Here is a 15,311-nt window from a genome sequence, read left to right as displayed (position 1 = left end):
GTTGAGTGGTTAACACAGGACCCTGTCCTCCGATATGCTTCATGTAGAGTTACTTATGCATCTTTAGTTGTGATACAAACGTTGGGACGTATGTTCTGATTTTTTAATACATTCTAAGCCTGCATGGTGGGACTCTAAGGACGATTTGAAAAATAGTCGCAAGCTGCACACACTTCATCAGTCTCTCATTAAACATTTTGACAAGCACTTGATAATATTCACATCAGGCCTCGAATATCCCCCCCCCCTTGTGTGGCCGTCACGGTGCCCTTGGGCTGAATATAACAATTATAATTCCCTTCTCCCAGCTGCCGTTCGCGGAAGAACTTCTCTCACATGGCTCTCTCAGATATCTACATTCCTATCAGCCAACGCCCGTCATGTGATCTGGTCCTTCTCACGGGAATTCCAGCTGAGAACTGGGCTACAGGTGAAGACCGATACATCGGGGGGATGGGTAGCCTAGTGGTTAGAGCGTTGGACTAGTAACCGGAAGATTGCAAGTTCAAACCCCCGAGCTGACAAGGTACAAATCTGTCGTTCTGCCCCTGAACAGGCAGTTAACCCACAGTTCCTAGGCCGTCATTGAAGATAAGAATTTGTTCTTAACTGACTTGCCTTGTTAAATAAAGGCAAAAAAAAAAAACTGCGCAAGCCCCTCTTTTTCAAATTCCGAGGCGCATATTGAAGAAGTTAGAACGGTCCACATTTAACCTAGTTTATGTCAACCAACAAGATGAGTAGACCTAACAAACAGCAAAAGCACTTGCCTATGTCAATCTACTATCCCCCATAGTACAAGGCCTGTGGGCTGGGCTTCATGAGGTGTGTGCGACTATGATTTGAAAAAGTCACACAAACAAAAAGGCATTTCTGTTTCTTGCCTTGCTGCACGAGTTGGGCATCATCCACGAGTGGAAACACATCATCCACAAGTGACAACACATCATCCACAAGTGACAACACATCATCCACAAGTGACACACACATCATCCACAAGCTAACATTGTCACCTATCAAACTATTCTTGATTTTAAAGTTGTCTTTACATTTATAAAATAATATGTGTGAAATTAGTTTAGTTTTGATTTAGAATGGACAGCTTTGGATAGAAAACACTAACGTTTCCCAAAACTGTAAAGATATTGTCTGTGAGTATAACAGAACTGATGTTGCAGGCGAAAGCCTGAGAAAAATCCAATCCGGAAGTGCCCCAGGTTTTGAAAGCGCTACGTTCCAATGAGTCCCTATTGAGCTGTGAATGTGCTATGAACCAGCTTACGCTTCCTACGTATTCCCCAAGGTGTTTACAGCACTGTGACGTCGTTTTACGCATATATGTTGAAGAATACCGTAGGGGCTACATTGCGCAAGTGGTCACATGATGCTCCCGGAGAAAATCTCGCGTAAAGTACAGAGGTAGCCATCATTCCAATCGCTTCTACTGAGAAACCGTGTGGATATATTATCGAATAGATATTTCAAAAACACCTTGAGGATTGATTCTAAACAACGTTTGCCATGTTTGTTGATATTATGGAGCTAATTTGGAATATTTTTTCGGCGTTGTCGTGTCTGCAATTTCCGGTCGATTTCTCAGCCAAACGTGAAGAACAAACAGAGCTATTTCGCCTACAAAAATAATGTTTTGGGGAAAAATGAACTTTGGCTATCTACCTTGGAGTCACGTGAGTGAAAACATCCAAAGTTAATTCAGGTAAACGATTTAATTTGATTGCTTTTCTAATTTTCGTGACAAGGTTGCCTGCTGCTAGCAAGGCATAATGCCATGCTAGGCTATCGATAAACTTACACAAATGCTCGTCTAGCTTTGGCTGTAAAGCATATTTTGAAAATCTGAGATGACAGGGTGATTAACAAAAGGCTAAGCTGTGTTCCAATATATTTCACTTGTGATTTTCATGAATAGGAATATTTTCTAGGAAGATTTATGTCCATTGCGTTATGCTAATTAGTGTCAGATGATGACAACGGTCCCGTTCACGGGATGGGGTGTCACTAGAGGTTTTTAAGCAAGTTTGGTAGGCTACTAATGACCATCAGCTGCATCAGAGCTCGGAGAAGCCTAATTGGTCACGTGGAATTTGACTGCCATCATGAACCCCAGTGTGGCGGTAATACGGTTACCGTAACGTTCTTGTCACCTCCCTGACCAAGGCCCTTCTCCCCGATTGCTCACTTTTGCCGGGCGGCCAGCTCTAGGAAGAGTCTTGGTGGTTCCAAACTTCTTCCATTTAAGAATGATGGAGGCCACTGTGTTCTTGGGGACCTTCAATGCTGCAGAAATTTTTTGGTACCCTTCCCCAGATCTGTGCCTCGACACAATCCTGTCACGGAGCTCTACGGACAATTCCTTCGACCTCATGGTTTGGTTTTTGCTCCGACATGCACTGTCTACTACACCACTTTTGTCCTCCTCTCCCTCAACTTCTCTCTTTTCCTCCACATTGATGTCCCTCTCACCCTCCTCCTCTTGGACAATTACATTGAAAGGACAGGCAGGCTTCCCTCCAATGGGTATTCTCTCATGATTTTTAAGACTTCTTAGCTGAGTGAATCCCTCCCCACACAGAGAGCAGTGGTAAGGCTTCTCTCCACTGTGTGATCTCTGATGATTCTTTAGGCCTCCTGCTACACGGAAATTCTTTCCACACAAGGAGCAGTGGTAAGGCTTCTCCCCTGTATGTATTCTCTCGTGTTCCTTAAGGCTTCCAGAATGGTTGAAGCTCTTCGCACATTGGGTGCAGTGGTAAGGCTTCTCTCCACTATGTACTCTCTCGTGTCTCTTAAGGTTTACTTTCTCACTGAAACTCTTCCCACATGCTGAGCAGTCAAAAGGTTTTTCTCCAGTGTGTACTCTTTGATGATTCTTTAGGTTAGTTGAGGAACTGAAACTCTTCTCACATTGAGGACAGGGGTAACTCCCACAACCAGGTGGTAGTATTGATTCTGTGGAACTGGGCTCGTTGACTGAGTCTGGGTTGGGGATCTCTCCTGTAAGAATATGAACAGATATAGGGTTAGAAACAGACAGAGGAACAAAGGCTTTAAGTTTAACAATGTAGGATTCAACAGTCATTAGGAATAACAGAGTATTGAAAGAAATACTTTGCAAGGGCTTGTTGCATTGCATTGCACATAGATAATGCCATTTTATTTCACCTTTATTTAACCAGGTAGGCTAGTTGAGAACAAGTTCTCATTTACAACTGCGACCTGGCCAAGATAAAGCAAAGCAGTGCGACACAAACAGCAACACAGAGTTACACATGGAATAAACAAGTGTACAGTCAATAACACAATAGGAAAAAAATTAAGTCTACATACAGTGTGTGCAAATGGCGTGAGGAGGTAAGGCAATACATAGGCCACAGTAATTACAATTTAGCAGATTAACACTGGAGTGATAGATGAGCAGATGATGATGTGTAAGTAGTGATACTGGTGTGCAAAAGAGCAGAAAAGTAAATAAAAACAATATGAGGATGAGATAGGTAGATTGGATGGGCTATTTACAGATGGACTATGTACAGCTGCAGCGATCGGTTAGCTGCTCAGATAGCTGATGTTTAAAGTTAGTGAGGGAGATAAGTCTCCAGCTTCAGCAATTTTTTGCATTTCGTTCCAGTCACTGGCAGCAGAGAAAGGCGGCCAAAGGAGGTGCTGGCTTGGGGTATGAACAGTGAGATATACCTGCTGGAGCGCGTGCTACGGGTGGGTGTGGTTATCGTGACCAGTGAACTGAGGTAAGGTGGAGCTTTACCTAGCATAGATTTATAGATGACCTGGAGACAGTGGGTCTGGCGACGAATATGTTGCGAGGGCCAGCCGACGAGAGCATACAGGTCGCAATGGTGGGTGGTATATGGGGCTTTGGTAACAAAACGGATGGCACTGTGATAGACTGCATCCAGTTTGCTGAGTAGAGTATTGGAAGCTATTTTCTAGATGACATCGCCGAAGTCGAGGATCGGTAGGGTAGTCAGTTTTACTAGGGTGAGTTTGGCGGTGTGAGTGAAGGAGGCTTTGTTGCGAAATAGAAAGCCGATTCTAGATTTGATTTTGGATTGGAGATGTTTGATATGAGTCTGGAAGGAGAGTTTACAGTCTAGCCAGACACCTAGGTATTTGTAGTTGTCCACATATTTTAGGTCAGAACCGTCCAGAGTAGTGATGCTAGTCGTGCAGGCAGCGAACGGTTGAAAAGCATGCATTTGGTTTTACTAGCATTTAAGAGCAGTTGGAGGCCACGGAATGAGTGTTGAATGGCATTGAAGCTCCTTTGGAGGTTAGTTAACAGTGTCCAAAGAAGGGCCAAATGTATACAGAATGGTGTCCTTTGCGTAGAGGTGGATCAGGGAATCACCCACAGCAAGAGGGACATCGTTGATATATACAGAGAAAAGAGTCGGCCCAAGAATTGAACCCTGTGGTACCCCCATAGAAAGTGCCAGAGGTCCGGACAACAGGCCCTCCGATTGAACACACTGAACTCTGTCTGCGAAGCAGTTGGTGAACCAGGCGAGGCAGTCATTTGAGAAATCAAGGCTATTGAGTCTGCCGATAAGAATACGGTGATTGACAGAGTCGAAAGCCTTGGTCAGATCGATGAAGATGGCTGCACAGTACTGTCTTTTATCGGTGGTGGTTATGATATCGTCTAGGACCTTGAGCGTGGCTGAGGTGCACCCATGACCAGCTCTGAAACCAATTGTCAAATTACAATGCATTGCATATTGGTCGGTAGCCATTTTTCGGGGGCACTCGCCTCACCTCTTACACATACAGAAGTCTGAGGGTTATACTACAAAGCAGAATCAATGAGTTAGCCAGCTAACTTGCCTAAATATTAAGAATTAACATTTTATTCAACATCCAAAAACATATGTTTACATTTCTTAATGAACCAGAAAATCAATGCTTATGTTGGGTTGTTTACCTCTCTGAACCAAAGAGGATGTTAGCCTGAATTTACCTGAGTCAACAGAGGCCCTGTCCTCCTCTCGCTCTTCCCCTTCCCCCTCATTGATTTCTCTCTCCTCCTCCTCCTCTTTGACAATCACATTGAGTTCCACTGTTTGATTGCAGTCCGCCAGCTTCACTGACAGCAACTCTGGACCCTGCTGTGAGCTTCTCTGGGCTGGAACACCACAACCAGAACCTGGTTCAGACATGGTAGGCTAGAGGTGGATCTAAAAGAAGAGAAGACCGAAAGAGTTCAGGGTGATTTTCACAGACCTAGATCGTGGTATAGCTCCAGAAAAGACAAACATGTATCTAAGCTAGCTAACCACACATCCCGTCCAGCAGGAAACCTTTTTGCCTAAAATAAATATAGGATTGACGGCAACATCCAGTCAGATTAGGCAATAAGTGAAGAAAAACACTGGCTGTTGAGTACAAGCATATTCAGTTCAAATTCATTACTAATATCTGATACACTCAGTGATTGACATTAACACATTAGTAGCCGATTCAAACATCACCCTATAAGCAACACAAGCATTTTCTTACCTCAAAATCGCCTGGCTATTTATGTTGAATAGATTAGGGGCAATTCCAAGGTAACAGAGTGATGCTGACACACAGAGTTGTCACTTTAAAAATGTATGAAAAACCAATGAATGTAAAGTTAAACAATCCATACGACTCCATGGAGCACAAGCACTGTTTCCACTGAACATTCTACAACGTTAAACAATCCATACGACTCTTTGCACAAGGCCTACTTCTAACCCTAACCCTACTTCTAACCCTAACCCTACTTCTAACCCTAACCCTACTTCTAACCCTAACCCTACTTCTAACCCTAAACCTACTCCTAACCCTAACCCTACTTCTAAACCTACTCCTAACCCTAATCCTACTTCTAACCATTTCCACACAGAATGACACAAACCGTCATTGTGTTAACAAACTTTGTATCCGCATCGTTCTTCAAGTCAACGTGTTTTTGTATCATTTTCAGTCTTAATTGTTAAAAGTAGTTTAGAATCGTTTGGTTTAATTCCATTATGAAGTGTAAGAATTATAGAATGTTCATCCACTAGGAGCAGTGGAATTAGTGTTGAGAGTCTTGTTAAAAGTAGCTTAGAATCGTTTGGTTTAATTCCATTATGAAGTGTAAGAATTATAGAATGTTCATCCACTAGGAGCAGTGGAATTAGTGTTGAGAGTCTTGTTAAAAGTAGCTTAGAATCGTTTGGTTTAATTCCATTATGAAGTGTAAGAATTATAGAATGTTCATCCACTAGGAGCAGTGGAATTAGTGTTGAGAGTCTTGTTAAAAGTAGTTTAGAATCGTTTGGTTTAATTCCATTATGAAGTGTAAGAATTATAGAATGTTCATCCACTAGGAGCAGTGGAATTAGTGTTGAGAGTCTTGTTAAAAGTAGTTTAGAATCGTTTGGTTTAATTCCATTATGAAGTGTAAGAATTATAGAATGTTCATCCACTAGGAGCAGTGGAATTAGTGTTGAGAGTCTTGTTAAAAGTAGCTTAGAATCGTTTGGTTTAATTCCATTATGAAGTGTAAGAATTATAGAATGTTCATCCACTAGGAGCAGTGGAATTAGTGTTGAGAGTCTTGATTGTCAACACAACAAAACAAGAGCAACAGTATGGTGTCTTTAATAGTCAATGTATACAATCACTCACTGTGATATGGCTTTACACTGGTAACACTCCAAATAATAAAGAGCAGTGGACTGTTTTCTCAAACCATCAGCATTAAACATTCAATAATAAAACAGTAGCTTTCCCAAAACCACATTCAAAATTCAGCAAGGTGAAACAAAGTATTTTTCACTCAGTAACCCCTCAATAACCAATAACATAACACAAGCTGGTGACATATTAAAACAGGTCATTCAACCATAACCTTGTAGATAATCAACCTTAAGATTGTCAGATAAATGGGCCATGACCAGCAGGAAGTCCAGGATCCAGTTGCAGAGGGAGGTGTTTAAACCCAGGGCCCTTAGTTTAGTGAGAGCTGGCTGTCTGGGGCACTATGGTGTTGAACGCTGAGCTGTAGTCAACCAACAGCATTCTCACGTGTTCCTGTTGTCCAGGTGGGACAGGGCAGTGTGGAGTGCAATAGAGATTGGGTCATTTGTGGAACTGTTGAGGCGGTATGTGAATTGGAGTGAGACCTGGGTGTCTGGGGTGATGGTGTTGATGTGAGCCATGACCAGCAGTGAGACCTGGGTGTCTGGGGTGATGGTGTTGATGTGAGCCATGACCAGCAGTGAGACCTGGGTGTCTGGGGTGATGGTGTTGATGTGAGCCATGACCAGCAGTGAGACCTGGGTGTCTGGGGTGATGGTGTTGATGTGAGCCATGACCAGCAGTGAGACCTGGGTGTCTGGGGTGATGGTGTTGATGTGAGCCATGACCAGCAGTGAGACCTGGGTGTCTGGGGTGATGGTGTTGATGTGAGCCATGACCAGCAGTGAGACCTGGGTGTCTGGGGTGATGGTGTTGATGTGAGCCATGACCAGCCTAGAGATGTGAGTCCTACGTGGTGGCAGTCATTTAGACAGGTTACCATGGCATTCTTGGACACAAGGACTATGGTGGTCTGCTTGAAACATGTAGGTATTACAGACTGTGTCAGGGAGAAAATGTCTTGCCAGCTGGTCAGCTCTGCGTATGCGTCCTAGTAATCCGTCTGGCCCTGCGGCCTTGTGAATGTTAACTTATTTAAAAAGGTCTTACTCACATCCGCTATGGAGAGCGTGATCACGCAGTTGTCCGGAAAGGCTGATGCTTTCATGCATGGTTCAGTGTTGCTTGCCTCGAAGTGAGCATAGAAGGCATTTAGCTCTTCTGGTACGTCTGTGTCTCTGGGCAGCTCGTGGCTGGGTTTCGCTTTGTAATCTGTGGTAGTTTGCAAGCGCTGCCACATCCAACGAGCAACAGACCCGGTGTAGTAGGATTCAAACTTGATCCTGTATTAACGCTTTGCCTGTTTTATGGTTCGTCGGAGGGCATAGCGGGGTTTCTTATAAGTGTACAGATTAGTGTCCCACTCCTTGAAAGCGGAAGCTCTAGCCTTTAGCTCAGTGCAGATGTTGCCTGTAATCCATGGCTTCTGGTTGGGATATGTACGTATAGTCACTGTGGGGACAAAATCGTTGATGCACTTATTAATGAAGCCGGTGACTGATGTGGTGTACTCCTCAATGCCATCAGATGATTCCCGGGAACATATTCCAGTCTGTGTTAGCAAAACAGTCGTGTAGCTTATCATCCTCTTCGTCGGACCACTTCTGTATTGAGTGAGTTACTGGTACTTCCTGTTTGAGTTTTTGCTTGTAAACAGGAATCGGGAGGATGATTTGCCAGACTGAGAGCGAGGCAGAGCTTCGTATGTGTCTGTGTAGTGAAAGGTGATTGAGTTTTGCACAGGTGCATGATGATAGAAATTAGGTAAAACTGATCACCGGCCACTAGGTGTGCCGTCTCTGGATGAGCATTTTCTTGTTTGCTTATGGCCTGATACAGCTAGGTGAGTCACCATTAAGTGTTGCCGACAACACACAGCGTGGTGCCAGGACAACAACCTCTCCCTCAAACAAGACAAAGGCGCTGACAGTGGACTACAGGAAACGAAGGGCCGAGCACGCCACCATTCACATTGACGGGTCTGTAGGGGAGGGGTCGAGAGCTTCAAGTTCCTCTGTGTTCACATCACTAAAGAACTATCATAGTCCAAACTAGAGGTCAACCGATTAATCGAAATGGCCGATTAATTAGGGGCGATTTCAAGTTTTCATAACAATCGGTATTTTGGGGCGCCGATTTGTTTAACTCGGCAAGTCAGTTAAGAACACATTCTCTTCATATTTTTAATAACGGCCTAGGAACGGTGGGTTAACTGCCTCGTTCAGGGGCAGAACGACAGATTTTCACATTGTCAGCTCGGGGGACCCAATCTTGCAATCTTACAGTTAACTAGTCCAACGCAATAACGACCTGCCTCTCTCTCGTTGCACTCCACAAGGAGACTGACTATTACGTCAATGCAGTAAGCCAAGGTAAGTTGCTGGCTAGCATTAAACTTATAAAAAACAATCAATCATAATCACTAGTTAACTACACATGGTTGATGATATTATTAGATATTATCTAGCGTGTCCTGCGTTGCATATAATCTGACTGAGAATACAAGCATACAAGTATGTGACTGAGCGGTGGTAGGCAGAAGCAGGCGCGTAAACATTAATTCAAACAGCACTTTTGTGCGTTTTTGCCAGCAGCGCTTCGTTGTGCGTCAAGCTGTTTATGACTTCAAGCCTATCAACTCCCGAGATGAGGCTGGTGTAACCGAAGTGAAATGGCTAGCTAGTAATAACTACAACCTAAAACTTCTTACCTGGGAATATTGAAGACTCATGTAAAAATTAACCACCAGGTTTCATATGTTCTCATGTTCTGAGCAAGGATCTGAAATGTTAGCTTTCTTACAAAGTGTGACGGATGTAAAACGGCTAGCTTAGTTAGCGGTGCACGCTAAATAGCGGTTCAATCGGTGATGTCACTTTCTCTGAGACCTTGAAGTAGTGGTTCCCCTTGCTCTGCAAGGGCCGCGGCTTTTGTGGAGCGATGGGTAACGATGCTTGGAGGATGACTGTTGTTGATGTGTGCAGAGGGTCCCTGGTTTGCGCCCGGTATGGGCGAGGGGACGGTCTAAAGTTATACTGTTACATTGATGCTGTTGACCCGGATCACTGGTTGCTGCGGAAAGAGGAGGAGGTCAAAAGGGGGGTGAGTGTAACGGATGTGAAACGGCTAGCTTAGTTAGCGGGACGCGCTAAATAGCGTTTCAATCGGTGACGTCACTTGCTCTGAGACCTTGAAGTAGTGATTCCCCTTGCTCTGCAAGGGCCGCGGCTTTTGTGGAGCGATGGGTAACGATGCTTGGAGGATGGCTGTTGTTGATGTGTGCAGAGGGTCCCTGGTTCGCGCCCGGTTATGGGCGAGGGGACGGTCTAAAGTTATACTGTTACAATAGCACATATTGCACTTTTACTTTCTTCTCCAACACTTTGTTTTTGCATTATTTAAACCAAATTGAACATGTTTCATTATTTACTTGAGGCTAAATCGATTTTATTGATGTTAATCGGTATCGGCTTTTTTGGTCCTCCAATAATCGGTATCGGCGTTGAAAAATCATAATCGGTCGACCTCTAGTCCAAACACACCAACACAGTCGTGACGAGGGCACGACCATGCCTCTCCCACCTCAGGAGGCTGAAAAGATTTGGCATGAGGCCCTCAGATCCTCAAAAAGTTATACAGCTGCAACACAGAGCATCTTGACTGGCTGCATCACCGCTTGGTATGGGAACTGCTTGGCATTCGACAGCAAGGCTCTACAAAGGGTAGTGCGTACGGCCCAGTATATCACTGGGGCCGAGCTCCCTGCCATCCAGGACCTCTATACCAGGCGGTGTCAGAGGAAGGCCCTAAAAATTGTCAAAGACTCCAGCCACCAAAGTCATCTCTACTACCGCATGACCAGCGGTAGCAGAGCTGACTTGGGTGGCTGGAGTCTTTGAACTCAGTGGACTTGGAGACTAGAAGTGTTCCTGGGGGTGTAAACTCAGTGGACTTGGAGACTAGAAGTGTTCCTGGGGGTGTAAACTCAGTGGACTTGGAGACTAGAAGTGTTCCTGGGGGTGTAAACTCAGTGGACTTGAAGACTAGAAGTGTTCCTGGGGGTGTAAACTCAGTGGACTTGGAGACTAGAAGTGTTCCTGGGACTGTAAACTCAGTGGACTTGGAGACTAGAAGTGTTCCTGGGACTGTAAACTCAGTGGACTTGGAGACTAGACGTGTTCCTGAGTAGAATGGACCTTTTACTGCAGCACAACGTACACAAGATAAGAGTACACACAAACAACGTTGTTGACCATTTAGGATTCAAATAAACAAAAACAAATAAATAAATCACATATTTTATATAAAATATTTAATTATTCTTCGTATGATAACAAGTATAAAATGTATCGATAATTCAGCACTAATTATTAATTTATAAAATATACCCAGAGACGAAGAGAGGACCAACTCGGCTGCAAATCTGTCTCCCTCCAGCAGGGGCCGTTCTCTTGTTTCACCCACCAAGCAGGCAGTTTTGTATGGAGGTCAATGAGAGTGAGTCGAATTTGGTCAACAACAAAAGCAATGACTTAATTGCTACACTAGATGAATTTGATTAAATAAAAGTTTCGTAATGCTTAAGTCATTATGACTGTACTGATATAAAACTAGGACACGTGACACGCTACTTTTAGGAGAAACCCCCCCCACTATATTGGAGTTGTCTTGAGATGGCTATGCATATTCATGGCATGAGGCTAGTAGCATAGCATATCTCTCCACTGAATACAGGTAGTTGATGTCAACAACCCTCATCAAATATCAAAAACGGATTACAATAAATGAGATGAGGCCACCAGTTCAGAGAGTTAGACAGACACTGTGTGGACAACCACTCCCATTATTAGGGCGGAGAGACATGCATCCTCTTCAGTTTATCCATAATGTTTGGTAAACATGACTGGACTCTTATTCTGAAGGATTCCATAATGTTTGGTAAACACGGCGGGACTCTTATTCTGAAGGATTCCATAATGTTTGGTAAACATGACGGGACTCTTATTCTGAAGGATTCCATAATGTTTGGTAAACATGACGGGACTCTTATTCTGAAGGATTCCATAATGTTTGGTAAACACGGCGGGACTCTTATTCTGAAGGATTCCATAATGTTTGGTAAACACGACGGGACTCTTATTCTGAAGGATTCCATAATGTTTGGTAAACACGACGGGACTCTTATTCTGAAGGATTCCATAATGTTTGGTATACATAACGGGACTCTTATTCTGAAGGATTCCATAATGTTTGGTAAACACGACGGGACTCTTATTCTGAAGGATTCCATAATGTTTGGTATACATAACGGGACTCTTAAGGATTCCAAAAGATCCAATGACAACAACCGGTTCCAAGAAGCGAGTAAGACGGAAAAGACGACTGTGCTTGAATCTGAAAGTGTGACAAGTGGAGTGTGTGATAACGAATGGAAACTAGTGAAATCAAAGAATGGGAAACAAAAACGGGCCAAAGTTGTAGTAGAAGACAAGGACCGGTCCAATAACGTATTTATTATCGGACTGCATTGTTTTGGACAAGGAGGTTAATTTGGGAAATCCATTTGTAATACCGAGGACTGTGAAGAACGCAGTGGGAAAGGTGAGCTACGGAAGTAACCTGTATTGATCTTCGGAGCCTGCCAAAGGAGGATATAGCAGAAGTAACCTGTATTGATCTTCGGAGCCTGCCAAAGGAGGATATAGCTGACGAGTCCCAGGATTGGTCAGTGCACGTCCCCTGACCCGTATGGTGAATGGAAGGAAGGGGAAAAGCCTGTCGATATTATTGTTGTTTGAGGAGACTCTACCTGAACAAGTGAAGCTTGGATATGTGAGATATGCGGTCAGAGCATTTATGTCCAAACCATTACAGTCAGGGGGGAATTGTAAAGGATGTGATCAAACGTTTGCAGATGGGAGAAGTATGATATTGAAGAATCTGTGAATGGAAAATGTTGCAACTGTGGTGGGGATCATACTTCCTTGAGTGCCCTGTTAGTGAGGTCGAGGTGTCAAGGATCAGGGCTGTGCAGCAGATCTCCTATGTGGAGGCAGTGAAGAGAGTCGAAGGGGGAAGAGAGGCAACAGTGTTGAAGATATGACAGGGGGAGGCATTGCAACCAGTTGCTAGTGTTTTAAGGTAAATCAAGTGATCTGGATAAACTCATTGTAAAGAAGGGGTGGATTGTGTGGCATTTATAGCCACAGGGATTAATTGTACAACATAAGTGTCTTACAAGTCCAAGAAGCTGGATAATCATTATATCTGCAGCAGATGTGTTTTTGGGTCTAGAAGACTTCATGGCAGAAGCACTGCAAGGACTATTGTTGCTAGGAAATGTCCCATCCTCACAGGAGCATCGTTCTTCAAAGTTTTTTTTTTTTAATGTAGGAGTGCAAAGTTGAATTGAGTTATTGCAGACGGCTCATTTCACAGAGTAGGCATTCCCTAACGGAAATATGCAGATGTATGAACGGGCCAATAGGATCTCGCTTGCTCACGCTCATTCTGCCCACTATAATCAGTTCCCATTGGAAACGACAGGCTGTGGTTTATCTTAGTTTAGTTATAAAAATCTTTGGCCTTTTTATTTTTGATGGAAACCCACATTTTGATTGACATTCCTTCTTAATTTGCTTGAAAACGTTATGGAACAATGGTTACGCCTTGATCACGCCACCACAATGTATTTTGGTGCACCAGAAGTACATTCATTAATTCAAATAAAATCTTATTGGTCACATACACATGGTTAGCAGATGTTAATGCGAGTGTAGCGAAATGATTGTGCTTCTAATTCCGACCATGCAGTAATATCTAACAATTTCACAACTACCTTTTACACACACACACACACACACACACACACACACACACACACACACACACACACACACACACACACACGTGTAAAGGAATGAATAAGAAGATGTACATATACAGATAGACACAGGCAAGATGCAGTAGATGGTCTAGAGTGCAGTATATACATATGAGATGAGTAATGTAGGGTATGTAAACATTATATAAAGTGGCATTGTTTAAAGTGACTAGTGATACACATATTACATCAAGATGCAGTAGATGGTCTAGAGTGCAGTATATACATATGAGATGAGTAATGTAGGGTATGTAAACATTATATAAAGTGGCATTGTTTAAAGTGACTAGTGATACGTTACATCAAGATGCAGTAGATGGTATAGAGTACAGTATATTCAGTATATCTTGATGATAGCGGGATGAACAGGCAGTGGAACTATGCGTTTGCCTTGCAGTGCGTTCTGTGTGGTGCATACGTTGAATTTATCAAAAGTGCGCAAATATCCAGATGATGCTGCGTACCATTTTGCGCAATGACACTGTAGGTTTGTTCAAGGGATTAACTTTTTGCATAATCGGGAAGCCGGGAAGTTTAGCAACGGTTAGTCATAATATTGCGAGTTAGCTACCTAGATAGGTTAGTTATACAAATATTTGGTTTGGCTAAACAATGAGCAGCCGGTTAGCTAATTCCTCGCTACAGTCATTTTACTGAAGATGAGTCGACAGCTGGCTAACTATGAAATAAAAGTCACACTTCAACCGTGACCCTGAAATAAAGTTAGCATGTTAGCTAGTTAGCTACACAAACGGGTTTTGACGGGAGATGTGTTGCTAACTGGCTAACAGCTAACTAGCTGGGGGAACAACAAAACCAGGCCGCGGAAACCAGTGCGGTTTCATCCTGGAATGTGTTGGTTTACAGACCGTGTTACAAGCATCATTAAAACAAATAATAATCATTAGCAATAGGTTACCTGGAACTGATTTCCTGTTTGGCTGAAAATAATTTGAGGAAATGGTGAGGTCTCGTAGAGCAGCGGAAACAATGTGTCCACTTTCTGAGTGAGTTTGGTCTGGATTATGAGATGCTGCAGGAAATGTTCGTGAGCGTCGTATCAGCGAAGTGTTTGTGCATGTTTTACAGGTCTCCGACGGAAAGAAGTCAGGCAAAACACACGAAAATAGATATTTCAACCAAAACAAGACCGCTATCATTACATTCTATCTGCAGTGTGATGTTATATTATTCCAATAGTGTATAGCATCTGTTATCCTTTATTATCACCATGTTACTATACTGACTTGTAATCGATAAATACAATCTACCAACGAAGAAGATGCATTACAGACAGTAGCCATGAAGTGCCATTTCGTGCTTTGAAAGGCTGGTCATGGCTCACAACAGCATCCTTCCGGATACCGTAGACCAGGTATTAAAAATGTGATTCACATTAAAAAAACAGTCCATTTATATTTTCCAACGGGGCTATACATTTGGGTGAGGGTTTTTTCTAGCCGGAATAGCCTCGTTTCACTGCCAAAAATACAAATTAAACCATCTAGTGTTCAGTGAAATAACAAAATGTCAAATAATTAACATCCAATCACATTAACCGCTGCTTTCTCGTGGGAATTCCAAACGTAGCTGCTGCTCATGTTGGTATCTGTACTGATGGCACAAAGGCCAAGACAGGGAGACATAGTGGAGTGGTAACGCTCGTGCAAACAGTTGCTCCCGACGCCACTTGGGTTTACTGCAGCATCCACCGCAGCTTGAAAGACGTTTGACACTA

The 15,311-nt window shown here is 43.3% G+C and overlaps 1 protein-coding gene across 1 annotated transcript; it reads right to left on the bottom strand.

The window, feature by feature from the left end:
* Window positions 1-2,287: 2,287 nt before the first annotated feature.
* Window positions 2,288-14,587, bottom strand: LOC124023914 (zinc finger protein 135-like; the record flags this gene model as incomplete). The annotated part of the gene is made up of 3 exons (XM_046338080.1): window positions 14,493-14,587; window positions 4,997-5,213; window positions 2,288-3,015 (listed from the first exon to the last, which is right to left on the bottom strand). Coding segments are annotated over exons 2-3 (927 nt in total), but the record flags the coding sequence as incomplete, so codon positions are not given.
* Between the last annotated feature and the right edge of the window lie 724 nt (window positions 14,588-15,311).

Source organism: Oncorhynchus gorbuscha, unplaced genomic scaffold (assembly GCF_021184085.1).
Source record: "Oncorhynchus gorbuscha isolate QuinsamMale2020 ecotype Even-year unplaced genomic scaffold, OgorEven_v1.0 Un_scaffold_1718, whole genome shotgun sequence".
Classification (NCBI taxonomy): domain Eukaryota; kingdom Metazoa; phylum Chordata; class Actinopteri; order Salmoniformes; family Salmonidae; genus Oncorhynchus; species Oncorhynchus gorbuscha.
Note: the sequence above shows the minus strand (reverse complement) of the source record. Positions and strands in the feature narration are given on the sequence as shown.